At 40.1% G+C, this 26,421-nt stretch overlaps 3 protein-coding genes across 4 annotated transcripts in view; all 3 read left to right on the top strand.

The window, feature by feature from the left end:
• The window catches only part of kif6 (kinesin family member 6), a 54,147-nt gene extending 41,168 nt beyond the window's left edge, over positions 1–12,979 (top strand). The window contains exons 15-23 of one of the 2 annotated variants that reach the window (XM_069536057.1): positions 235–290; positions 5,140–5,190; positions 5,877–5,964; positions 6,097–6,232; positions 8,855–8,946; positions 10,228–10,317; positions 10,411–10,509; positions 11,349–11,482; positions 12,327–12,979. In XM_069536057.1, the coding sequence (XP_069392158.1) occupies positions 235–290; positions 5,140–5,190; positions 5,877–5,964; positions 6,097–6,232; positions 8,855–8,946; positions 10,228–10,317; positions 10,411–10,509; positions 11,349–11,482; positions 12,327–12,343 (763 nt within the window). In that variant the 3' untranslated portion in view covers positions 12,344–12,979. Of the gene's footprint in view, positions 1–234; positions 291–5,139; positions 5,191–5,876; positions 5,965–6,096; positions 6,233–8,854; positions 8,947–10,227; positions 10,318–10,401; positions 10,510–11,348; positions 11,483–12,326 lie in introns of both variants that reach the window. The other variant, XM_069536056.1, reaches the window with a different exon arrangement.
• Positions 12,980–15,998: 3,019 nt separating this feature from the next.
• Positions 15,999–19,378, top strand: LOC109628023 (potassium channel subfamily K member 16-like). Its single transcript, XM_020084877.2, has 5 exons — positions 15,999–16,211; positions 16,773–16,887; positions 17,017–17,183; positions 17,595–17,763; positions 17,952–19,378. The coding sequence occupies exons 1-5, from the start codon at positions 15,999–16,001 to the stop codon at positions 18,158–18,160; spliced, it is 873 nt and encodes a 290-aa protein (XP_019940436.1). The 3' UTR covers positions 18,161–19,378.
• A 932-nt stretch (positions 19,379–20,310) lies between these two features.
• Positions 20,311–24,119, top strand: kcnk17 (potassium channel, subfamily K, member 17). The gene is made up of 5 exons (XM_020084878.2): positions 20,311–20,589; positions 21,233–21,347; positions 22,039–22,205; positions 22,915–23,083; positions 23,167–24,119. The coding sequence occupies exons 1-5, from the start codon at positions 20,365–20,367 to the stop codon at positions 23,412–23,414; spliced, it is 924 nt and encodes a 307-aa protein (XP_019940437.2). The 5' UTR covers positions 20,311–20,364; the 3' UTR covers positions 23,415–24,119.
• Positions 24,120–26,421: the final 2,302 nt, after the last annotated feature.

The raw sequence follows: 26,421 nt of genomic DNA, 5'->3' as shown, positions 1-26,421 counted from the left end.
TCCATCACAAACCTTTGGAATATGTAATTTTAGACAAACAATTAAGAGTTTTGGGGGATGTAATAATCTAATGGAGACTGACTTTTTGTATTCCAATAGAGTTATGATATGTTATACATAAATACATTTCATTCTTACAAAATAAAAAAAAGATCTGTGCATGATTATTGCTATGTTACCACAATTTTTTTTGTTGCTACCATTGCCCAGTAACACCTACAGTCTTTTGAACAGGTCAACTGAGGCCAGAAGACTCGGGGAGAATCTGAATGAAGCCAGAAACCGAATCAGTAAGTTGTCTTCCAAAAAACACATCACGTATAGCAGCTGTGAACACATACATCTACATATCACTGTCATTATCAACATGATCATCATAATGGCAGAACAGGACTGTGGCACAAGCCCGATGCTGAATGCTGATAACTTTTATTAACGTTTTTTGTGGGTCCCAAATGACACCGGCCTACGTACCTGCCTGGAAAACGTTAATGAATGCCGGATGTTCAGTTTCCCTGGAGTATAGAAATGTTGTTCAGCACATTCCTGAACTTTTCCAGGACAGAAAGAGACTCTGATTTCCACCCACCTAATCCTCCAACCTGCACTTTTTACTGGCGTGTCTCAGGCTGTTTTATAGCGACTCCCTCTGCACACCCCTGTGTTCTTCTGGGTAATGTTCTTGACAGGTAGCCTGACTAAGCCAAAATGTGGCCTGGTATAAGCCCCAAGCTTCAGATGAGATTACAGCTTTGGTACAATGGTTTTTGGATTGCTTAGTTTATTATTTCGATTCAAAAGATCCTTCTGAATGCCTCATCATAGTTAAAAATGGATGTACTTTATTCAACTTAGTCTAATAATCAGATTTTTCCACAGAGATACTGAAAGACAAGCCGGTGTCAGCAAGTTTAAAGTTCAGAAATCGGTTTTTAGAGCTCGATCTGGTTAACATTTACAATTGAACTTCCCTGGTCTATATGTGTGTTTGTGGCTCATTGAAACATATCACTGAAAAGTTTATCTCACACCAGTGGTTATGTAACATTTGCGTGTAACCCTCATACACCAGCATACATCTATCACCCTTTCAGTATGTGTGATGTGCTGACACAGCCATTCGTCACATATCATGCAGCACATGAATATCAGTCATGACAGCATGTAGAATATTAACTCTTCAAATGTGTTCTGCAGACATCAGCACTATGTGGGTTTTGACTAATTCATCATAGTTTTTTGATGAGATTCAGAAACCAAATTCCTCAGACTATTCAAATTTGGAAAAATCCCCAAAAAACATCTTGATGCTGTCAAATATTATTACATTGTTAGGTGCATGGATCTGCATTCTTCCAAGATGAGAGAGTGTTTTTAGTGGAAGGTGGTTGCCTCTTCTGGCTGGAAAGCAGTACCATAATATTTAGTTCAGTATGTTTCCTTGCCATCTTGGAAGCCACGCTTGGAAATTTTACACTACGTGTGTCTCATGGTTACTGTAGAACATGGAAACAGTTAGCATATAATATAGACAAAAAGCGTTGTGCTGCTTTTTCTGATGGATGTACCCAGCGTGAGGGTCACTATGAGAGAAAGGCGAGGCAGTAGCCCATGGAGACATCAGTGTATAAACATTTCCCTGGTTTACAGTCTTGTTCTTGGCCACAGCACATGGCTTTGGAATCCAATCCCACTGGAGGAGCATATGTTCCAAGCCCTTAGGTCCAAAAAGTGCAAGCATATATATTTATTCAGAGGGATCAGCGATGCACATCTTCTAGAGCATGAAAGGTGTAGGGCAGCTGGAAATGAGCAGCATTTCTTGATTTCTCTGCCAGATGTGCAGCGATTTATGCAATGCAGCCCGAGATGGAGCATCTGGTATCTGCTTTGGGACCACTTTCATCTGCTCACCTTTGCTGAAATGACCCAAGGATTGTGAGATAGAAAAAACCACCCGTCTGGAGCCTGAAATGTTTGTTGTTGCTAAGAAAATAGTTCCATAGCACTTGAGAAGGAATATCACAGCAACTTCATTTCTGTGTTGAATGTGGTCTTTTTAACCAACAGCCACTAGACATGACTGTTTCAATGATTTACTTTGAGTGCTAATGGTGTCATCTGTTCATCAGAGTGGTTTATGTAATATAATAGGCCCAGACAACAATGTCTTTGAACACATCTGTCCAATAAAAACACACAATGCTGAGTCCAACTCTCTGTTTCAAATTAACAACGTTTTATAAGTTTCCTCTCATAGATTTTGATGTGCAGCTCTCATAGTCATACCTTCATAAATGCTTTTATTGTTGTCCCGGATTTTCACATTAGTTCGCACACTTAACAAAGCATTAATTCGTCATACACACTAGAATCGACACCCACTCAGATACTGAGAAGCTGGATAGTATGCATGATGGATCTGGAGCTCACTGTGGTATTTGTGCGGCATATCACATTTAACCCCCGGCCCACAAAAATGACCAAATATTTATTGAGGCTTGTAGCTTGAAACCGGTCCTTAAAGACGACGACATGTCTCCTGACGATGTGGGGTGAAACCCTGAATGGTTTGGAAGAGGTTGTGGTGTTGAGCCTGCAGTCTTGTCCTGGAGCACTGAAGTGTAGTGAAGTATTGAAGCAAGCACACCGCATGCCACCATTACTTGACACGTATGCAAATGTATCTTATCGGAATTTTTCTTGTCAGTGACGAACAGAGACACTGTTAACTTGAAGTCCGATTTGGCTGCAACAGGCTGTCGTGACCAGACGATCTGTTGTCTGACTCTTCAGTCATCACTTCGATGTGTGTTTTTGTCAAAGTGTGTCCAACAGCAACAAACATTTGATGCTCAATTACTCATATTTAAGATTACTGGATTCAAATTGTGCAGAGCAGAGTGAATGAGAATTATAATTGTCACACTACGTAACTATGTGTGCATAAAAGGCCATAATGCTTTCCAGGTATTAGTTCCAGAAGTGTCTGTCTGTGGCCCTCATACCTCTAGAACAATTATTTTATCAGCCATATACTTGGTATGTATATTGTTAATAACCAAATGGAAGTGTCGAATTTGGCACAATTTGGATGATAAGCATTTCCCACAGAATGAATGCACTCTATGGTGGTCACAGTGTGTATGTTCACGCGCACCTTACATCCCAGCCCGGCCTGTCCACTCTGCTCTGCATCGGCCAATCAGCTTGTTGCTGAAAATTGTTCATACTCATTCATTCTGTTTTTTTGGTTATGATTTAGATGACAAACTTACGATCATGCACAACACTGCTGGGAACTGAGTCGACCTTCACTGAACTTTGAATATACAGGTGGACAGCTCTTTCTGCAGCTGCAGCAGTGGCTTCAGGGTTCTGCGAACTGACTCCTGCAGGCGGTCATTACTTGCTGTGGCTCAATTACTGTGGGTCACTTTAACTGTTTCAGAAAGAAAGCTGCAACCAGCAAAACCTCAGGCCGAGCAAACAGCCCAAACATGCAGGTTTAGAAAGGGCACCGCACGAGTCGTCATATATGTGTAAGTGCTTTGCCTACAGGATGTGACTTATGTGTGCCACATGGGTAACACTGGCCCCATGTGCTCGTCATGTTGCTCTTACATGCTCCCTACATTTTGTTACCATGTCAACATGGCATACTGATGCTCTAAATGATCCTTAATCCTTCTGAACAACAGAGACTTTACATTGTTTGGTGACTGTAGATTGTATGTGTGTGTTGTTTCTGTTGGAGAAGACTTGGCCTGCCCACCTGACCACAATGTAAAGCCACAGGGCGTCTCAGTTCATTTACATTTCCAGCTTCCCAACCAACTGACTTTGTATGAAAACACATGTACTTGTGAGGGGTTTTCGAACCCTGGTTCATATCCCATCGAATTAGGAAAAACACTGCCGTCGTGGGCCCAATATGTCACTGTGTGTCATTTATTACGTTTCAGATCATCCATTCACGTCTCCTCTGTCGTCTCTAACCTCAAATAATAGCCTACTTTTAAAGAAGAATGTTTGCAAAAAAATGAGCTGGCCTGTGTGTTGCATGGGCAAATTGCAAGTCTGAGAGTTGATGTTAAACTGAGCCTGAAGTCACATTTCTCGATAATCAGTTATTTCAGCAGGACAGTCTTATTAACATTCAGTGTCTTCACCTTCTCTGACAAAGCAAAAGCTTTAATCTCACTGTTTTATGGCACCATGTGAGGTGTTGCATGAAGAGGTTTCTCCACACACACCATTTTCTGCAAAGTGATACTTCATCTGGCTTTCTCATTTCTGAACCTCAGCTTTTAGATTGGCAACAGGATCGTATAACAGAAATAGATGTACATGTATGTAAGACCTGGGGGTTGTAATGTGAGCTCACCACAGAAAAAACGCTGTCATTTAATGTCACTTATATCATGTAGTCTGCCTCATAATTATCCTGGTCTTTCATTTACCTCATCATTTGACTGCAACCATTTTCTTTGATCTGAATGAGAGATTATCTCCCTTTGTTTGATGTAGGTAATGTATCCTGATCTGGTGTAGATAGAAAGGCCCCAACCAAATCTTATACAATATGTTTTAATCCATCAACGTTACAGTTTGTCACTGAAGCAGAAGCTCAATATCTTGATTTTCAATCATAGAAATTCAAATGATGACAGATAAAACTGGATAACGAACGCAAATGACTTATATTTGTTAATCCAGAATTACAGACACAAGAGAGGCCTCCATCAGGTTGCTTCCTGCTCACTAGAGTCTTTTTTGAGGACTGTAACATGTCTGTATCATTATATACTCTATATCAGCCAAAAGGTTACTAGATATTCTATACATATTTTACAGGAATGTAGAACACCAACAAGTACTTTTTTACACAAATGTTCCACTCAGGATGTATTTAGGTCACAGTAAAAAAATAAATCTAAGGGATTAATGTCAAGATTTTAACGTTTTGTATTATGATAAAACATATTTACGATTAGCAGATTGCACTTTACTGGGGAAGGTATATTATCTAAAAACTTTTTCATTGCACAAATATGAACATATTCGTATTTTTTTAATATATATATAAAATAAAATATTAAGACATTTTATTTATTTTTTCATCACTCTCTTTTTCAGATGAGTTGAAGAAGCAGTTAGAGATGCGGAGGAGGCAGAGGGCAGCTTTTGGTGAGATCAAGCTGACGATGAATATTCACACAGCAAAGACGCAGCATGATAACCAGCTCCATCTACACACACCAACAGCCAAACAATAAGAGTAGCTGAGAGTCCACGTTCAAACTGTACCTCATTCAGAGAATTGGCTCCACATCATCGACATCAAATGAAATGATGAATGCTGTCACAAGTGGAAACTCTTTATCATCTTTTGATATTGAGGTCATTTTTAGAATGGCTCTATAAACACTGTGAACACGTTGTGGTCGCTCTTAAGTCTTGTGAAGCAGCACCCACTTCAAAGTCTTTGCAGAAGGCTTCAGTGACTGAAAGCTTGGTGACCAAAGACTGGGCGGCACAACTTTAAGACTCCTTCATTTACTCTTTTCTGACTGTTTTGATCAGTGACATAAATGCTTTGATGAGGAAATCTGGTTGTTAAACATACAAACATCTTCCTCTATTTCAGGCTCCAAAAGGCTTTTCTTGTTATTTTGAGTCCCGCATCAGAGAACACATCACAGCAGCCTGGCTTTTATTATCCAGAGCCAATATTCAAAGCACTGTCATTGTTCTCACATCTGCACAACACAGGCCAAGGACATGATGCCTTGTTATTTGATTTTATCTACAGTATCTCCACATTTGTATCTGTGTTAGAACCCATGCTCTCCACTTGTCCAACTCTACTGTAGGTGTAATGGGGAATTACACAGAGGCTGCAGAGGAGGTGGACTCAGTGGAAGAAAACCTTTGCAAACAGATTGAGCAAGAAAAAAAGGCGTAAGTGTAAAAGTGCATTTTAATGTATAGCTATATGTTTTCGTCCAAGACTCTGCTTTTATTGTTGAAACACAGCAGAAGATGCATTATATGAGCAAAAGATGAATTGGTGCTGTTAATATCGCCTGTCAGGTACAAGAGTATCATCGGCCGTCTGAAAGCACTGAGGACAGAGATTGAGCACCTGCAGCTGTTGCTGGAGAGGGCAAAGGTCAAGCTGCAGAAGGACTTTCATAAGTGGTGGAGCCAGGAGGCTTCCAGTGTGCAGGTGACTGGCTTTACCTTCCTCTGTCTATCATATAACAACTCAACATAAAGCATCTGTGATACTAGCGTGTCCAAAATATTTTTCTAACATTAGACAGGATGCCTTGTCTCTTCATTCTATGTATGATTTCTAAATAGTGGCCTCCATGGACATGTTAGCATGTGTAAGTTACTGTGAGGAACCTTTTTCCTATCAAGGACCATTTACATTTGTATAACCTATATCCTTCATGGGACAGAATTACTGAACATATATCACACTGTCGAGGTGTCTGATGTCAGATGGTACTGATGGTGGTGATGGCATTATCACTTGGTTTCCCAGATTTGGCTCAGTCAGTCTTGAGTCTTGACTATAATTAAACAAACAGGCACTGTCCAGTTCTATACATCATCACATAGCAGGTCAGTTATACAACACACTCAGTACCCTCAGAGGCACAAGCTGGAAGTGTGATGGAGCACCCTTACACACATAGGTAAAAAGTGTAATCATTTACATAATGGAATATCATTTAATCATAATTTGCTAACAACACAAAGGTTAAAAATCAATCTTTGCCAGAAAGGCTTTGTAGGGGGAGAAAATATTGGATTTACCCTGAAGTGAATATCTGATTCTGTCTAAACCCAAACACATCAGAGAATCTCTAATTCAGCGTCTAAATGATGGCATGCCAGGTGATTTCCAATTTAAAAGAATAAATGCCCCATGCTGATGTCCATACAGGGGCCTATTTACAGGCAATAATGCCACACATGAAGAAGATGGAATGTTTTGGAAAGTAGCAGGTTCAGTATTAGATCAAGTACAGGTCGATAGAAGACACAATTGGGTGCACTATGACTTATCTTTGCCCTGGACCAGTGAACCCAATGACTTTACGTCCAGTTTATAGAACCTGAGAGAGCACTTGTTGTACTGAGCTTGTTTTTGCTTTCCAGCTAAATGACTTCACGCTGTAGGTTGTCAGGCACATCAGCTGGTCCCACATCAAACCACTTAACAAATATGTTCAGTTTGTTTTGTTTACTTTTCATGTGCTAATTCTTCTCACCCAACGCCTGAAGGAATTTTGCGAACTCATCACATATTCAGGTGACACATCAGACTTTTGTTCCCGCGGAGTAGGAAAATACAGTGTTTGCACAGAATGCGTGACTTTGTTTGGTACACAGCAAACAAAGTAAAATTATGCGTGACCTCGCTCTCCACAGAACTTACCTGAGTAACATTGTTTCTGTCAGAGTGCGGTCTCTGTAATAGCTGCTTGTTGGGCATCAAACTCCTCTGAAGAGCAAGTAACTATATCCAAGTGCGTTTGTCCTCGAAACTCATCCAGGCTAACTGCATGCTTACAGCTGTAATGACGCTCGACATTTCACTTCTTTCATAACTGTGTCCCAGCCAGGAACACTGGCTTGTCTTTTGCTGCAACAAAAACATAATTATTTTTCCATTTCTCTTGGGTAGTGTGACATTTTGCCTTTACTTTTCTTGGCGATCCCCATGATGTTTGTTGAACAGCTTGAAAATTACACTGAAGGATCTGTTTTTCTTTTTTGTTTTATCAGAGAAAAAAATAGTTGCTGCAGAATTATTGGGGGTTTATGAATTAGTTCACGAATTGTCACGTGGGCGGCGAGATGCCAGAGGTTCCCCACCTCGGATGGAAGGTGATACACATGTGTCTGCAGCATCTTAGCTTTTATGGCACCATTGTGACTCTTGTATCCTCCGTTCAACATCACGCTGAATGGGTCCTGGTGGGAAGATAAGTAGGAGGCAAACACACAGGAACAAAGATTTCCATGTGACAAGGGCCTGGAGATCAGCTCAGAGGGAACACAGCAACTGCATCAATACACAGTCTCAGCTGTCAGAGTCTTAACAAGACCAACATGTTGTTGAGGTTTCACAGCAACACTGTGGGGGAATAATAAGTGAGTCAGAGTTTATTTCAGTACTAAATAACACTTTTGTGTTTGTAATCAAATACTGAGGAGACTTCTACAAAAACGGTGAAAGACAATGTTTGGAAAAACTTGGAGAGAAAGATATGTGTATAAAATTCATAAATTATGAACAGCACTGACTGAGAAGAAGAAGGTCTCTGATTCACACTCACACATTCAGCTTGGCCTTGATGGCTGTTGTGCACATTTTAGGAAAACCAACCACAGAGGCGATGTTAAGCAGCAACATCTGACCAACAGACACTGCTGGCTTCTTCTCCACGGGTTTGATCTTATATATGGAGAACAATATCTCACTCACATCTGAGCACGGCCTGGGAATTTATAACTGAGTGACAAAGAGGAAGTCTGACAGACACCTCTTACATGTGCAGTTTGGATCTTCCAAGCAGGAAGCAGGCCGTTTTCCTTGCCAGTACATTCGCAACAGGTTTGAGTATTTATTGTTCTGTTTTTGGCAAACAGCACATGTGCAACGAATTAAAGTTTGAGTAAGAGGTATGATGGAGCTGGAGGACGCAAAACACACAAGGCTATCTGTTCTGTCTAGCAGTTGCATATGTCCTCATTGTGTCCCACTGTCATAAACATGGAATTGTCAATGAAGATTTTTTGTTTTTTTTACTTCTTTAACAATTGTGACTAGGAATCTGATTCAGGGCCTGCAGCCAGATGTCATCGCACAGAGTCACCAGGAGGAACCTTGCAGCCATCTTCACCCGGCACTCCTGGATTCGGGTGAGGGACTGTTACTGTGATTGATGTAAGAGGTGACTGACTGTGCTGTGTCCATCCCTCCATCGCTGCAGCAGATGTAAACACACACCTATTAAACCGAGCACTTAATTTTAGGAGTAGTCAAAATGGATGTCATTAAGAATTCATTCAGAGCCTCGACTGAGCCGAGCCAACTGGTTACATACAGCTAGAAACACCTTCCCCTCAATGACTCATTTCTGCTTAATTCATTACTGTTATTTTTACCCTTTCACCATCTGTGCTTGAATGCCTCTTGATTAATGGCCAACACCCTGCAGCTCCTCACTGCCTGTTTCCATGGAACAGTTATTTTGTTTCACTAATCTTGATGATGTTAATTCACTCTCGAATTTAGCATTTAGCAGTGGTACAGGTTGATTTTGACAATCTCATGTCTGCCACAAACCTGCGGTGACAAATGGCTTTAATGACATAGATTCATAAAGAGCAGAATATTTGTCCAGGTTGTGAGCAGACTTCAGTACTTAGATACATCGGGGTGTCTGCAAGCCTCAAAGAATAGTTTTACTTGTCTCTGTCAGCATTAATGTTAGTTATAATCTGTTTTTGTAGATGATTGTACTGTAAAGTGGGATAGTCGTGACAGTAGATTGTTCGTGCAGGAGGCTTTTCATCAGGTTGGCTGCATCAGATCTGTAGAAAACACTGTCGCTACAGCTGCAGAGTCCGAGAACATCATCGTCTCATAAAAGGTTTATAAAAACGTGAATGAACTTGGCTTAAACGTTTTCATTATTACCTCAGCCAAGGAGGTTATGTTTTGTTTGTGTTTGTTTGTTTCTCTTTGTGCAGGATTAAGCAAAAAGTACTGAAAGAATTTCCATAAAAAATTTGATGGAAGCGCATGACCCACTGAAGAACCCATTAAACCCAGGACAGGGGGCAGATCCATGACTTGGTTTCCCTTTCTTCATTATTGTGAGATAGGGCATGTTGAACATTTTCATTTATTTCTCAGAGAGTGATTCATGGATCTTGATGAAATGAGATGGGCACGTTTAGTGGACTGATATTTATGTGCGTATGTAATTTAGTTCAGATCTAGTGAATTTAATAATGGTTTTATAAAGGGGACTTTTGGGCCTTGGCTAAGCTATGCACTCCACTGATCCCTAACCCTAACCCTAACCCAACGTATGGGTTTTATGTGGACATTATGCTGCACCTACAAATCAAGAAACAGATCCATGGGATTGAGAGATAACGTCTTTACATAAACTGCATTCTTAACTCAAACAGTGCACCTGGTCTGAGCAGTACTGTGAGAGACTACCCAGCAGGCCGAGACCAAAATCCAGACAGCTCCACTTCTTCTGTTCAAGATCACAGGTCGGCCCAGCCTACCTAAATCTCCTTTTTGTTTCCCGACGGATACTTGTCCTGTTATTCAAACAATTGTTTTTTTAATTTCAGGAGCTTCAGCCCTAAAAGTGTACCTCCATTAAAAGCTGTCCCAGCCTGGCATGATGCGTCCAGATGGGACAGGAGAGTGACGGAATCTACTCCTTCATCTGAGTGGAGGTACATGTCATGTAGACGTACTGGAAATGAATGAGTGGCTTTATAATATACATATATATATATATATTGTATCCATGACATTATATCCCTTAACATTCAACTAAGGAAAATAATTTCACTGAAATCAGCTCACATGAAATGGGGCCTCTGTGAAAATGACCTTTATCATTTCTTATCCTCACAATATGGTTTAACAGGACATGAATTAAATCAAATTAAATATCTGTGTATGTTTATCGACGTGTGTACATTTTTAAAGTGTTTGCCCAAAATGAAACACTACAGAAGCATATCTATGTGTTTGCAGTAGTTGTTAAATCCTTACATACGGCCTGGACCTGTAGATTTTACAGCCACACTGTGTTTTCTCTCCACTTATGACTGTGGCCATAAATTTTTATTCCTCTGTGAAGTAATGTCTCCAAAAACTCTATTAGCAAATCAAAGGCGTAAAGTCTCAGTCGAGTGCTGCTGCTCAAACCACCTTTTTACAAGCGCAGTTAAACATCCAGTGCGTTTCATATGTGCTTTTGTTCATCTCCACCGAGCGCCAGGAGCACAGAGATACTATTGTTTCATACAGAGGCTCTGTCATGGGATAATACGCAGGACACTTGTTAAGGTTTTTAAATTTTAACTTTAAGCTCATGGAATTAGAACAGTTTAAACGTTTTATTGGAGTGGGGCTCAAAAGGATTCCTCCAACACACACACACACACACACAAAACCTTGTCGATGATTTTTGCTGTGAATTAGACTATGTAAACTTAATTATTTAAAATTGTGAAGAATTGGTTAAAGCTGATAATATCCTACGTTAAACATATTTACATTTCAGGGCCCTTTCTACCACCGAGGTCACATCATCATCATCATCATCATCATCCACTATTCCGCTGACTGGAGATGAGCAGACTGACGCTGACATCCTGGCCTTTGTCAGAGCCAGACAAAACGTGCTCAAAAGAGCAGGTACACACATACACACACACACACACACACACACACAGAAAGCAAGAAAAATTACACACCTTTACGCATATTCATTTTGCAATCAACACTGCCCTCTAGTGGTATGCTGCCATGTCATCTAACAACAAGGTTTATATTCGCTGAAATGTCTTGTTTTGAGCTTCTGAGACTTGCATTTAATTTGTATATATTCGATATCTTAGACATTAGAAGATATAAAACTTAATAAGTTGAAAGTTATTTCAGTTTCTCATTTGCTTTTTATGGTCCCAAGTAGAGAATGTCTTTTATACATATATTTATAACTCAGTGTTTTTCACATGAAGAGCTCTCACACACTCGTTCTCTTCCTCTCCCCTCTGATCCGTGTGTAGCTGCTTACTTTGGCACACACGTAAAGTGGACTTAGTGATCTTGTGGTTTGCCACTAGATATCTAGAAAGACTGAGGTCTGAGGAGAGAGGAATCAGCAGAGACATCGGGCAGGAAAACAATCAGGCTAGAGATTTGCATTTGCCCACTGAAATCTGGCTTGTCTTTTCTTTTCTTTTTCTCCAAGCAAGGAGGACTCATTTCATGCCTCTTTATATCTGGCACTACTGAGCCCCTCTCCTTGGTTGTTTGGTAAATCCTGTGTGGTGCTATTCCTCCTATCAAAACAGGTTTTAGGTCACCAGTGCATGGGAAGTGTAGGGAACCTGGCACAAAGCAACACAACACAAGTTCAGAGTGGAGGTTGTTATTGTAGTTGATTCTGGAGGTTCTTAGAGTTTTTGAGATGAAGTACACTCTCTTTTCATATTTGCCTTTCAATCAATCAGTCCTGTGTTTTCATTTCTCTCAGGCCTCCCTCAGCTGTGATGTGAAGCTCTGAACACCTGAAGTTATCGTCAGTTGTCTGCTTGTGCAACCACCACATCTGTCAGGTGATAAAATGATCCTGGAAATGTGTGCGTTACACTTCCTTGAGTATAGATGGACAGTGAAGACTCAAACACACACCACACGTCCTGCCTCATCCTCACATGCACACAAACACACACACACGTGCGCGCTCGCGTTGACCACCTCCCGACGATGATGCGGTTGATGTAATGGACAGCGACATAAATCACAGCCTGCATCGGCCATTTGAGCTGAACAAATGTTGTCTCAAGATATCCGAGGGCCGAGCAGACAATAGGAAACCATCTGGCTCCAGTATGTGTTTAAGGATGTAATGAATCATAACGTTTCAAATGGACGACATGAAGAATATTTATGTCTGGTTCCATTTCACAGGAAAGGTCACGCTTGTTATCTAAATGTAAATAGTTGTATTTAATATATGTACAGTAGTTTAAATGTTTATTCAGATTTTATTGTAAAAGAGTTGTTTCCTAAATTTGAAAATAAATAAATAAAGCTGCAAAATGACAAAGAACCAAAAGAATTGTGAGACGATAAAATGTGTTTTACTGTTCATCAATACTCACTACTTTTTTTTTTTTTATTGCATATCAGCTGATTGGTCCGTCATTCCATCTTGTGTGTCCAATCTGTGCTCAGCAGGAATCTGTTGCCAGGTGACTTTAACTCTACATGTTTTTATTATACTGATACATTTCTCTCATAGCTCTTTGCTTTACAGTTGTCGCATGTTAGTGTATTTTCCAATGAAATTCAACAGAAAAACGAATCAAGGAAATTGACTTCCTCCAGTTATTCCTCAAACTTCAGGCTTTAACAGTTTTAGGACGATTAAGTCAAAATGATTATTACACTGGTACTTGCAGGTAATTTAAACGAACAAGCAAACTCTTGAATTTTATATTATATAAATATTCACTCATGATCACTAGTATTCAAGGACGGAGGGAGGTGGAGCCTACCCAGCATGCACTGGGCAGATGCGGGGAAAACACCCTAAAGAGGACTGTACAGGTCTTGCTCAAGATGCAATATTTGAAATTCAAATTGGGTTTTGAGCATTTCTTTGCATTTAGAATTAATGATTGAGCAACGGAGTGAATGATTATTTCTGGATTCTCACCAATTCATTTTTCCTTTTTGTATTTTAGTGTAAATAATGTCAGTGAAACTAAATGACATTAAGTTGGAGTATGGGTATTTCGAGTATGAATATTGGTATTACACGTACCAACACTTGACTACATGATAATCCTTTTCTATCCATCAGGCAGCAGATAAGTTTTATCCCAGTGTTCTGTGACTGTAGGATTTTTATTTATCTAAATCTGCCCATCCAGTCCTCCTGCCACCCGACAGAGAAGACCTGTAAATGAAGGAGCAACCTGTTTGCATGACTTTGAGTTGATTTGTTTTACAGATGACCAGCAGCTGCACAATTTGCATTCAGCCAGAATTGCCTTGTACAAAGTGTCTTCTGCAGAGAAGTTGTAATTATTTGTTTCAGCGCGTCGCATTTATTTCTGTCAGTGACTTTGTTCATCAGCCTAAACAGCAGTATCTGAACACAGAGAGCCAGTAACCTGAGAGAGAACACTTGGATCAGTATACAATATTTTTACTAAACAACAATGTGAATTCAATATGCTTTTTCTGCCTCCTGTTTTGGTTCACTCTCTAAAAAACCCTCGTACACTTCCTGCTCAGCAGCATTCAGCAGACAGACAGTTAGTGACTCTCTGGCGAAGTGTTACAAGAGCAGGATACAGCTTTAAGGAGTTTAAAAAGAGTGAATATTGGACTCACTTTCAACAATAATGTTGCTTTTGTAACTGCTGACTGTGTAGATAAGCAACTGAGAGTTCATCCATTTATTATGGACACTGCTCCTGTTTGAGGATCAGTCAGTGATTGTCAGTGGTGGGATGTAACAAAGTACATTTAAAGTACATTTTGTACACATCATGTATCTGTATTAAATGTTTTCCAGGGACCACTACATCAATTTTCAGAAATCTGTACTTTCTACTGCACTACATTTTTACAAATGAATGGCCTTACATGTTTTATATTTTTAGAAGAAATTAATAACAAGAGGTGAATTGATATCCTTAGACTCCGCCTCCTAGAGCAACATCACTGGTGAAGAAGAAACACCAGAGATGGATTCAGAAGAGGCTGAAACTCAGGCATTAATTAATAGACAATTTATATGAATTAAAGAATAGTATTGAATATTATAAGACAATTCTATTAAAATAATTATAAGTATATTATATTGTATATTTCTATTATAGAATTTGTTTTCAGCAGCATCATCTGCGGCGTTAATATTAAACAAGTCAAGTAAATATACAGTGGACACAGTAATCATGTAGACTGTTGCACGAGGCAGAAGGTTACATCTCAGCAAGTTTTACTTTGATTACTTTAAGAATATTTAAAACCAATTACTTAAATACTTAAGTACTCAAGTAGAAAAGTGAATGTGGTATTTCAACTTTTATTTGAGTAAATTCTAGTCTATTTATTTGTACTTTTACCTGAGAAATATTAGTACTTCCTCCACCGCTGTTTATTGCAGATAAAACCTTCAAATATCAACTTTTTGTCTAATGATCCTCAACACAAATTACATATCACAGTATGTCGTAGTATAGCAGTATAATGTGTAACCATTATGGTCCCAGCGCTACAATGTTCTTTAATATGCTTTCTCCTTTCAGACCATTTTTAACACGCTATCTTGAAACCTTAGAACTCCATTAGGTTTTTATCCTGAGGCTTCTGCAGCTCTCTGGTTTATGGCCCACGATCAAGTAGTGCTCTCCACACCTCTCCATAATGTCCTCTCCTTCCTCTCCACCTGACCATAAATATGCCCGGCTCCTCGCTGTGGTGAAAAACGTCCGATGATCGTTCGAGCAGACGTCCTTTTGGTGAGAGAGATCGAGTTTTTAGACTTTTAAGTGTCCGTACTTGATTGAATTAAACGTATCCCCCTCTCGATGTCTCAGATTGTGGCACCAATCATTATTCAATCACTTAATTATTATTTATCTAGACGGCAGTGCATCAGAAACCTTGTCATTTGTGGCTGAACTGCATTTTCCTCAGGTTTCCACATTCAGCATTAGCGCTCAGTCGACCAGCAGCAGTGCAGGTAAAACATTAACTTTTGTTCTGCTGACGAGATGCTGCCACCGCTTCCTTATTAGTGCAAACAGTTGAAAGTGTGTGTTTGTGTGTGTCCAGATGTCACCCTAATGGTGGAGAGGAGCTTGATTGTTACCCAAGCAACCCATAAATCAATGGCCGACATCTGTGGCGGTCTGACCAATCAGAGTGGGAGCGTTGTGGGGAGATTTTCTACCTTCCACGTTACAGCTGTCACCCCAACATACAGCTTTACCAAACATCCAGCTTTTCTTGATGCTGCTGTGATTTCACCGACACTGTTGAAGCTGCCTCCTGTTTATGTTTTGTGAACATCTTTGACGTTTTCCTGTTTCTTTGGTTTGGACAAGAATGGCTCCGTCTCCAGTGCTTTTTCTTCTCTGAGCGTGAACCTCAGCATCCTCTGGTGCTGGTGGGGTTTCGGAGGTTGATGGCGAGGTTCCAGTTTGCCCGCGTCAAAGTGAGCTGGACGGGGCTTTTGGCCCTGGCCCACCTCACCTACCTGCTGGTCGGGGCCACGATCTTCCAGATTCTGGAGCGAGAGGCTGAGAGCAACAACCGCAACTACTTCCAACTGGAGAAGCTGCACTTCTTGGCCAATTACACGTGTCTGGACGGACCGGCCCTGGAGAAGTTTGTTCAGGTTTAACCCCAGTTTCCTCCTCCATGTTTGATAAGAACCATTTATAATGTAACAAAAGTGCAGATGGTTTGTAAAAGGCCCCTAATGTTACATGTGTGTATTTATGCAAATGTGATTTAAATCACTGAGTAAACACTGTGATGGAAATGGCTCATCAAATACTGAGAAATTGAAAGATCAATTTAATGATTAAGTACATAGCAATAAATGATATGACAGTAATGTGGCCTAATAGATCAATAAGAAGTGTGTCATGATCAATGTACTTCCTTTGTTAAATGTTTAAATGTAAAATCTGCTGAGTTTGACCTTCAATATTTGTGTGTGTATATGTGTGTGTTTTTGTGAGTGTGTGTGTGTATGTGGTCCAGGTATTACTAATGTTGTGGGGGTTGTGGGGACACAAATGTTTTTATTCTGGGGACTTGGGTTAGAATTAGTTTGTTTTGGTTCGAAAAAGGGTTAAACATTTAGTTGTGATGGTTAAGGTGAGGGGCTAGGGAATACATTAAGCCAATCAGTGTCCTCACTAAGATAGAAGTAACATGTGTTTGTGTGCAGGTGATTTTGGATGCCTGGGAAAAAGGAGTGAATCCTTCTGGCAACTCTACAAACCCCAGTAACTGGGATTTCAGCAGCTCTTTCTTTTTTGCAGGCACCGTAGTCACAACTATAGGTGAGCATAATTTAACATCGCACGTTTGAGGGTGGTTGTGCTGCTGCTAAAGACACATCATCATCATCATCGTCATCATCATCATCATCATCATCATCATCATCATCATCATCATCGTATACTTCACAGGCTATGGTAACCTCTCCCCCAGCACCGTGTCAGGTCAGGTGTTCTGCGTGTTTTACGCGCTCTGTGGCATCCCGCTGAATCTGGCCTTCCTCAAGCAGATGGGGAAGTGTCTGACCATCCACCTGGGTCGACTCAAGAGGGGGATGGTATCAGTTGTTCCATACAAGGTAACGATGGGTTTCCACTGACATCGCTGCAGCCAACCATTTCAAATCTCAACAGCACAGTTGAAAACAATTTTCAAGCAAAAATAAAAGACAAGAAAAAGCAGAATGAAAGAGGTAAAGAGATTAAAAGAGACAAATACATATAAAGGATCAATCTGTTTAAAACCTTACAAATAAGTTGAAGGAGAAAAATAATACAAACAAAATAGATCGAACTGTGAAAAATAATAAAATGGAATAAAATACAATGATGCTTTGCTCTCTGCAGACAGAGCAACTTGTCATTTAGGTAAGAGAGTACTTGTTTAAGAATACTTAGTAAAGCCTTAGTATTCTTATTGACATCCATGTTTTCCCCTGTTTCTCTCGTTGGTTTCATGCTCATGTTTTAGTTTTGGTTCCCCCCCTCAGCAAACAGTAGAGGCTCTTGCAATGGGTTTCTTCTTCATCAGTGGCAGCCTGCTGTTCCTGGTCATCCCTCCCCTGCTCTTCAGTTATGTGGAGGGCTGGACGTTCGGCGAGGGTTTCTATTTCACCTTCATTACACTCAGCACCATCGGTTTTGGAGATTATGTGGTGGGTGAGTGGAGAAAGCAAACACGCACTAATGATGCTGAAGGATCCAGAGGTCATCACTGTCAGATCAAAATGCAGTTTTTTCTGCCTTATAGCTTTGACACAATCAGTTTTTTGTAGTTTTACACATCAGATGTCCTGTGTACTCTGTAATCCATGAGTTTTCAGAACTTGACACGTCTTCTCTTGCAGGGACTGACCCGGGTAAGGAGTACATCTCTCTGTACCGGAGCCTTGCAGGTATATGGATCATTTTTGCGTTGGCTTGGCTCGCTCTCATCCTCAACATGGGATCCAGAGTGATGGAGCATGTGGTTGTCCTGACTCACCCTGGCTTTAAGAAACAACAGGAGGAGGAGGACGTGTCTTCCTGTAAACTAGAGGACACGTCAAAGATCTAACTATGGACTGTGCTCTAGACTTTAATATTCACTAAGTAGAACATTTTTTGTTTGATTGTGTTTACTGTACATATTGTGAGAAGAAAATAGGTTTAGCATTATTTTATATATTAGCAAAGCTGTTGTATATTTGTGTTTCCATATTTATTCCTTCGTATACCGACTTTGCTTTATGTTTCACCTGACAATGATTGTTTGGATGTATTACATGATGCATTAGGCTCAAAATAACAAGTTTTTGTTTGACAGTTCTACCTCAGTTACACCAGAGTCAGTACAGAAGATCAGGACCTGAATTTATTTCTCAAAACGAAACCTGAAGACGTTTCATCCCAATGTGACCAAGACATATTAATTCACCTAAACTGTACTGATAAATGTTGGTCTTTACTTACATTGACTGAATGATCTGAAGAGGAAAACACAGTCAGAAACAAGGGTTCTGATTCTGAGATGATACGTCTGAAATAATTACTTTCTTTAAAGAAATTAAAAAATATATATATATTATTCTGCAAACCATGATTTTCATTTTTTCTAATTGTGAAAACTGTTTTCAATTAACATGTGAAATTAAAATAAACTGGATATATTTATGATACATAAATAAACAGAGATAAATAACAGGGAATTGTGCAGTTTTCAGGGAAAACATTCAGTACATTAAGGTTTAGTCGGCACAGTGATTAAAAACAACTGAGATGTTTTTTCATGTTTGCTCCCTGACGAAAACAAAAAAATCAAATAAAATTCAGAATTATTCAAAATGCTTTACAAAAACCTATTATTCATCATGACCACTGATATTCTGCACATATGTGTGCGTGTGTTCGCTTCTGTTTTTACACGGCAGTTGTCATGGATATGAGCCGTCATCAGAGACCTGTTTTATTTAGGATAAAACTTGAAAGCCCAGTGTGTAAGATTTAGGTGAAAGGGATCTATTGGCACAAATTTAATGTAGAATAATCCTCATGTTTTCACTAGTTCGTTTCATCTAAATTATATGAATTGTAGTTTTCTTTATCACAGAAAAGGCCCTTTATATTTAAATACTTTATATTTACATGGAGGGGACCCTCTCTATGGAGGCCGCCATGTTTTTTACATTAGTCCAGACTGGACAAACTAAACACCTTTTGAGTTTTTATGACAACTGAAGCTACCACAGCTTCTTTTTCATGTTTGGAAGGAGAGGGTGAGGTGAGGGGTGTTCAGCTGCAACAAGCAATTTCAACACTAGATATAGTAACACAATTCTACACACTGAACCTTTAATGCATGAGAAACTTGACAAGTATTATTTTTATTCATAAATTTACCAAAAGTGAAAGATATGTACTTTTATCTTTCTGAAAATATACTTGAAGTACTAGTAAGAAAATCTAAATATATTTCTCATGTTTTTCGATTCTTTAAATAATATTACATTATTAATTTCCATAAGATTTAAAATTGTAATAACTGCTTTAAATTTACCATGTTTTCTTTTTCACGTGTGTTTAACGTATTATATCCAACTCTGCTGCTGTGCTTTTATGTAACGCCGTGCCAGTGTGTGTGTGTGTGTGTGTGTGTGTGTGTGTGTGTGTGTGTGTGTGTGTGTGTGTGTGTGTGTGTGTGTGTGTGTGCATGGGCGCGTGCCTGCTGATGGTCAACAGTGCATTGAGCACTGAGGGTTATCTTAAACAAACTCATTCATCTCTAGAGCGCACGCTTGTCTGATCTCTGAACAGCAGCTGAAGTCCACAAGGAAGGATTTATTTCTGTATGTTCAATAAAACTAACCTCAACTGTCTGAAGTGTGACTGAAAGTGAAATAATATCTTACTGCAGACAATAACAACGAAACTCTTTGGTTTGTGGACTCACAAAGAGTAGTTGTGTTTTTCAGAATCATGCAGTCGCTCTAAAAACAACGTACAAACAACTGAATCTGGTCAATAGAGTTGAGGCTCTCGAATGATGCTTCATTTGCAGAAACTCAAAAAACCGACCTCACCCATGGTCCTTACCTCTGCTGGCGTCTCTCCCTCTGCTTACTTCCCACCAGATTTGCATGTCTCTGCAGTGATTAAAACAGTAGCGCAGGTGGAGTTTCATTTGCCTGCGATGCCCTGAAACACAAGAAGTGGAGGAGGCAAAAGACAGAGTCCTCGCTGAGACACTGAGTTCGAGTCTGAGTCTGGTGTCCAAAGTTCACCATGAGAGCCATGATGAGACTAAAGGACGTGTGTTTGGTCCGGCTGCCCTCCATCCTCCTGCTCGGGCTGGTGTACCTGACCTACGTGCTGATCGGGGGGGTGATTTTCTGGAATTTGGAGGGAGACCTTGGGCAGAAGGACATGGGCCTTTTACTGCAGAGCAAAGAGAGGCTGCTCACGACGTACACGTGTCTGAACCAAGAAGGCCTGGAGGCCGTGGCTCAGGTGAGGCACAGAGGCAGGAAACGGTTCCATGGACAGTAACACAGGAAACCGAGTCACAGATTTAACCGCGTTGCACTTTTCTTAAGCCACAGACAATCAAATATGAAATATGAGGGAAGCGTTTCACAGTAACACTTGTTATAACCTATTGGATTTACTGAGACATTGGTTTTAAATGATTAAGAAGAAACTAAATATCAAAAGCAAACACAACAAACAAATCAGAGCTGCCTCTTGATTTCACTTCTTTTATTTATTGTATGACTGTGTGTCTACCATTTCAACTGTTGGTTTGATTCTTAATGCATCCAACTGGGCAGCGCATCAGAAGAGAAGTGTTCATTTATTGGGCCACACTGAGAAAAACAAGGTGTCGAATAACTCTGGAAACAAAGAGTCTTGTTTGAAAGCTTGATTTGTGTTTATGTAGCATCTCCATCAATGCAAATATCAGCCTCCTCACCCTTTCACTGTTGCTCATTCTGCTTTGCCTTCGTACCTTGTCCTGTTTTGATTCACACAACTGCAAGTCCATGCAGTCGTCTCCTTGGAAACCACTGACTTGTTTTAAAAGCTTCAAAATAATTCTCCAGGAAACGATTTTGTATCATACGCTGTTTGCTACTTGTTTTCTGCTTTTCAGGTTGTTCAAGATGCATCGAAGGTCGGCCTGAGTCTGAGAGGAAACCACACTACAGACGGTTTCTGGAAATTCACCAGCTCAGCTGTGTTCGCTGCAACTGTGGTCACAACTATAGGTGAGACGACAGATTTCCAACAGGACTGGTCATGTAATCCAAACACTGTAATGAAAATTTGGTCCCATAAAAGAATTTGTACATAGATGATAAAATACTTCAAAAGGTATGAAATATATTCTGATATCCCAAGACATGAATCAACATCCAGGCAAATAGATACATTGCATTTATATATTTGAATTGATGAAAAGGCAATTTAATTTAAAAACTCAGATGCTGTTTTACTCAATACTTGCCGTCTGTTTAATAAGTCTAAAAGGTTCAGTGTGTAGGATTTAGTGACATCTAGTGGTGGAGTTGCATGTTGCACCTCACCCTCCCCTTCAAAACATGGAAGAGAACCTGTGGTAGATTCAGTTGTCATAAAAACTCAAAAGATGTTTGTACACTGTAAAAAACATGGCTGCCTCCATAGAGAGGATCCGCTCCCCTTGTAAATATAAAGTATTGAAATATAAACGGCCCATTCTAGGGTGAAGAAAACAACAAATCGTACAGTTTAGATGAAACAGACTAATGAAACCTCACTAGCATTATTTTCAATTCTGCCAATAGATCCCTTTCACCTAGATCTTACACAGTGGACCTTTAACAGGGCTGTACTCCATGCACCCTCCTCTTCAGTATTCACTTGTTCCTCTGCTTCCACCTCAGTGACATGAGACACTAACAGATTACAGTTTGGCAGGTTATGGGAACATGAGTCCCAGCTCCACGGCCGGACAGATCTTCTGTGTGTTCTTCGCACTGTTTGGAATCCCGCTCAACATGGTCGTGCTCAACAGGGTGGGCAAGTACATGCTGGTTATAGAGAGGAACATCTCTGACTTCCTGGAGGGGAAGACTGGGCGAAGAGTGAGAGGATTTTTTTTTCATCAAATATCTGAGTAGCATGGAGGCCCTGACAGGCCGGTGATTTTGTTTTAAACTCTGGATTATTAGTGTTTGTTTCTCATTTCAGCCACTAGAGGGTAAAATGCACAACCAGCTCGATTTGAACAGAACAATTGTTTGGGTACAGAGTACACAAAGTACATGCTGTACAATGTGTATAATAAGCTATGTGATATTACTGTGAATTATCTGTGGTTCACCCAAGACTAGGTGGAAATACCATTCATCCACAGCAACCTGTTTATACTATCTCACCTGACCTCATGCTAGAAAGTATTACTTAAATTAAAATATATTCATACCCAAAGGAAATAATTATACAGTTTTATTTATTTATCACTATTATTCACTATTGTTTTCATTATTATTATACTTTTTATTCATATAGTACTTTAACACCCTTCAAAGACGTTTCACTTGAAATTTAATGAACAGTAATGTTAGATGCTGTATCTTGTGTTTCAAGTATGTATGTCTACTGGGTTTGCAGGTCTCACATTGTCATAGATTATTGTGAAATAATTGAAAACTAGAAAGGTTTCGAAAAAGAAATTACACTTGCCTGCTGAGGCCTCCATAAAGCAGCTTATGAGCTCTCTAGAAATGTTTGTCTCACACACTGAGGGACCGAAAATAACTTTCATCACTGCTTCCTTCCACAATGTTGCAGACATGTACCCGCTTCTTCGTCCACCTGGTGTCATTCCTGTCTGGAGCAGCTCTCTTCTTCATCATGCCCATGCTCGTGTTCCAACAGCACGAGGGCTGGACCTACTCCCAGGCCATCTACTACTGCTTCATCACCCTCAGCACCATCGGCTTTGGAGACTTTGTAGCAGGTAGGAATAAACCACTGTTCTGATCTAGGGTGTTTTAAGACCATATTTCAATGCAGTGTTATAAATGATGCTCTCTTTCCCAGACAATAATCCAGACAAAGAATACCCGGAGTGGTACAGCATCCTCATGGCCTCATGGATCTTCTTCGGCCTGGCCTGGCTCGCCCTGCTCATCAACCACTCCATCGACATCCTGGAGCGGCTCAACACCCACATTAAGCAGCGGTGGGGTGGGCAGCAGCTGGAAGGAGAGTCTGGCAGCGGCAAGCGTGACAACCCCGACACTCAGGTGGAGGAAGACGAGATCCAGAAGCCTCCAATAACTCAGTGATCATAGGTGAAACAAGCACTGACTCATTTTTGTTGAGTCATGCAGTTTAATCTCGTAGCACTTTCCAGTGACTCTTGGTGATCCAAGAAAAGACATCTGCAATCCAACTCACAGGCAATAACAAATACATGTAAATAGTGTGAATTGTTTTGCATATTACAAATACTCACATGACACATTCCATTCCTGTAATGAGACTTTCAAAAATACTGCAAACAGACATTTGGTTTGAAGGGGAACTTGTTGGTATTTCAGAAACTGCAATGCAAGTTAAAGAGGCTAAACAAAGTTTATGTTGCACATTTCTCTGGTTTCAGCTGTAAGATGACATTAGTTATCTCAAAGGTCCAGCTTGTAGGATTTAGGAAGATCTATCAGTAGAAATGGAATATAATATTTATAGTGCTGTTTTCATTAGTCTAAAACCAAACGCTGGCTCTCTTTTGTGATTTTACACTACATGATCACGGTATGTTTTCGTACATGCTTGGAAGGGGAGCGTGAGGTGAGGGGTTTCAGGTTTTTAAGTTAAAGTTTGTCATTTTTAAGCTGAAGGGGGTTTAAGGTGATTGCAGTATCCTTGGTACTTTGAGTGGTGTTTTAACACTAGCTGTTAACACAAAAACACACAAGCAGACCAGAGTAAGCCATGTAATTAGATTACTGTATTTTTGTATTTACTTAAAAAAATGTATGCAACAAACATTAAAGCACTTTTTATTTTGTTGATCTTTTTTGTTCTTTTATTTGTGCTGAAATTAGCTTTATGGCCACTAGATGGTGGAACTGCATCAGCACTGAGGAAAATAATATTTCAAACCAATCACAAAGCAGCAGACACATGGTTTATTACAGTGTTGTGATAATAGAAACACATCCTCACAGGAAATATACTTTGTACATACAATATGGAATACACTTATATATCAGTTTAGGGTTGATGTAAATAGTTTCTTTTCATGTAATTTGAACTTGAACTTTTTACCTCATTAAACTGGGTCAGTAGTTCTTTCATTGGGTATTTGTATGAACTTTTAATACTTTTGACAATGACCCACTCTGGAAGCACACACATGCTGCACGTAGAGGCCCTCAGAGCTGCAAGCATCTCCTGAGGATCATATATCACAGAGAAAGTCAGACGGGGCCGTGGAGGAGTGAATGACAAAGACAGACGGCGAGCAGCAGGGACAAGAGAATGGAAAAATGAGAAAGTGCTGGAACGATGGATGGATAGCAGAACAAAAAAAACTGAAGTCAGAGAAAAAAAACGGGGGGGGGGGGGGGTATTTGAGGGAAAGTGCAAAATTCCTGAGAGCAGTAAAAAGTTTTTTTTTTGGCTCCATGGATTATAGCAGCATGCAAACTATAACATGGTTTTAGGGGAAGCTCACGTCATGGTTAGAAATGACAGATTCAACATTTATAAATACTTGATTCAGCATTTATTCATGAATATTCCTTTTAATAACAATACAAATAATAAGACAAAAGTCGCTGGTGGCTGCGTCTTTTAAGCACAGAGGCACCAAGAACGACAAAGAGAGGGAGATATTATGTTCATTTTCAGTAATAAAGGTTAAAAAAAAAGGCAATTTTTACTAAACCAACCTCCCATGTGGAATAAATACACCTTCATAATCCTGAGTGCTACTGTTGATACATAGGCCAGAGGTCGCTTCTGCAAGATAGGACTGGCAGTGCAGGCTCATGTCAGGACATCTGATACATAACAATCTGTTTATGAATCATCAAATCAAATCATGTTTTTAGTGGAAGATCATGTGTCCCTACTAAGAGGAGCAACCTCCCCCTGGCTGGAGTCCACAGTCTGGATAATAGGAAAGAGAGTTAGAGGGATGGCAGTTTGACCGTGGTACAACAAATACCTGTTTGGCCACGGTTCAACGAGGACTCAGTATGTGTCAGGGGACTGGTGTCTCTCATCAGCTCCTGTCTGATCATATAGTAGTTTCAGCTGGAAGATGGTATGCTGTCCACATGTGGAACAAGGCTCCAGTGCAGATGAATGGACACTTTCAGTGAGCGTGACATTGCAGGAAATGTGCGACACCCATATTGTGTAAGAACGAGTGAGGGTGATACTGTGGGGGTTCAGGAAAACACAAGCAGCTCACCAGGTTTAGATGCAGCCTCTTTTCATTATTAAGCCAATCGCTGTAAATATGTTCCTTATTTTGACCAAGTGGATTTAAAGAGTAGATTTAAAGGTTACATGCACAGATTTAAAGAATAATATGGAAGCCAACAACGGTTTCCTGTGTGAAGAAAAAGTGGAGAAATGGCGTCGTAAACAGACAATAAGTCACATTCCCTCTGTGTGTTGTGATCTCAGCTGTTCTTTGTTTTTGTAGCCAGTGTTCATGTTAGTGCACGTGTATGTTAGTGCATGTGAGTTCCTCCCATAGGTCCCTCCATGTGAAGCTGTTGGCCCACACCATGTTTACAGCTGACATAACCCCAGCTCTGATGTAAACAAAACACTCGGTGCAAGCGTTGATTCACTTTTCCACTGTGACATCCTTCAGAGTTAGTTATAATAAGTTATTTGATGCTGTAAAATGGGATGAAACATCATGATTGACAGCTGACACTGACCATTACTGCGCAAACACTGGCTCCAGATAACGTCAAAAACCTGTATCCAGGATGTGCAATGGTAGAAAAGTGAAGGTGCTTAATCTATCTTTACAATCGATGGGCCCGCTGAGAGAGTGCTGCATGTGCTGCAGGACAGCCCTGTAAAAAGTTTAAAAACCTTAGAGCCCCATTCCTCTCCTTTCATATTTCAATCTGCCACTTTCTATTGTGGTATAACACGAGTGCATGCCTGTTTTCCATTAATCTCATTCTTTATTACTATGAATCAATTATTTAGTGTATCAAAAGTTTAAAAATGTAAATGTCACCTCATCCCTTGCTGATAAACATGTTGACGTGTCTAGTTTGCGTAACAAAGCACATGTTCCACACACTGTCAACTGTG

Source organism: Paralichthys olivaceus, chromosome 12 (assembly GCF_024713975.1).
Source record: "Paralichthys olivaceus isolate ysfri-2021 chromosome 12, ASM2471397v2, whole genome shotgun sequence".
In the NCBI taxonomy this organism is placed as follows: Eukaryota; Metazoa; Chordata; class Actinopteri; order Pleuronectiformes; family Paralichthyidae; genus Paralichthys; species Paralichthys olivaceus.
The sequence above is the reverse complement of the archived record's forward strand: the minus strand, read 5'-3'. Positions and strand labels throughout refer to the sequence as shown.

Excerpts from the sequence above, each read along its gene's own strand:
- kcnk17 (XM_020084878.2), top strand. The coding sequence starts at position 20,365 with ATGAGAGCCATGATGAGACTAAAGGACGTGTGTTTGGTCCGGCTGCCC. Across the intron at positions 21,348-22,038 it reads AACTGTGGTCACAACTATAG|GTTATGGGAACATGAGTCCC; the intron begins GTGAGACGACAG and ends ACAGTTTGGCAG. Across the intron at positions 23,084-23,166 it reads CTTTGGAGACTTTGTAGCAG|ACAATAATCCAGACAAAGAA; the intron begins GTAGGAATAAAC and ends TCTCTTTCCCAG.
- LOC109628023 (XM_020084877.2), top strand. The coding sequence starts at position 15,999 with ATGGCGAGGTTCCAGTTTGCCCGCGTCAAAGTGAGCTGGACGGGGCTT. Across the intron at positions 16,212-16,772 it reads CCCTGGAGAAGTTTGTTCAG|GTGATTTTGGATGCCTGGGA; the intron begins GTTTAACCCCAG and ends GTTTGTGTGCAG. Across the intron at positions 17,764-17,951 it reads TTTTGGAGATTATGTGGTGG|GGACTGACCCGGGTAAGGAG; the intron begins GTGAGTGGAGAA and ends CTTCTCTTGCAG.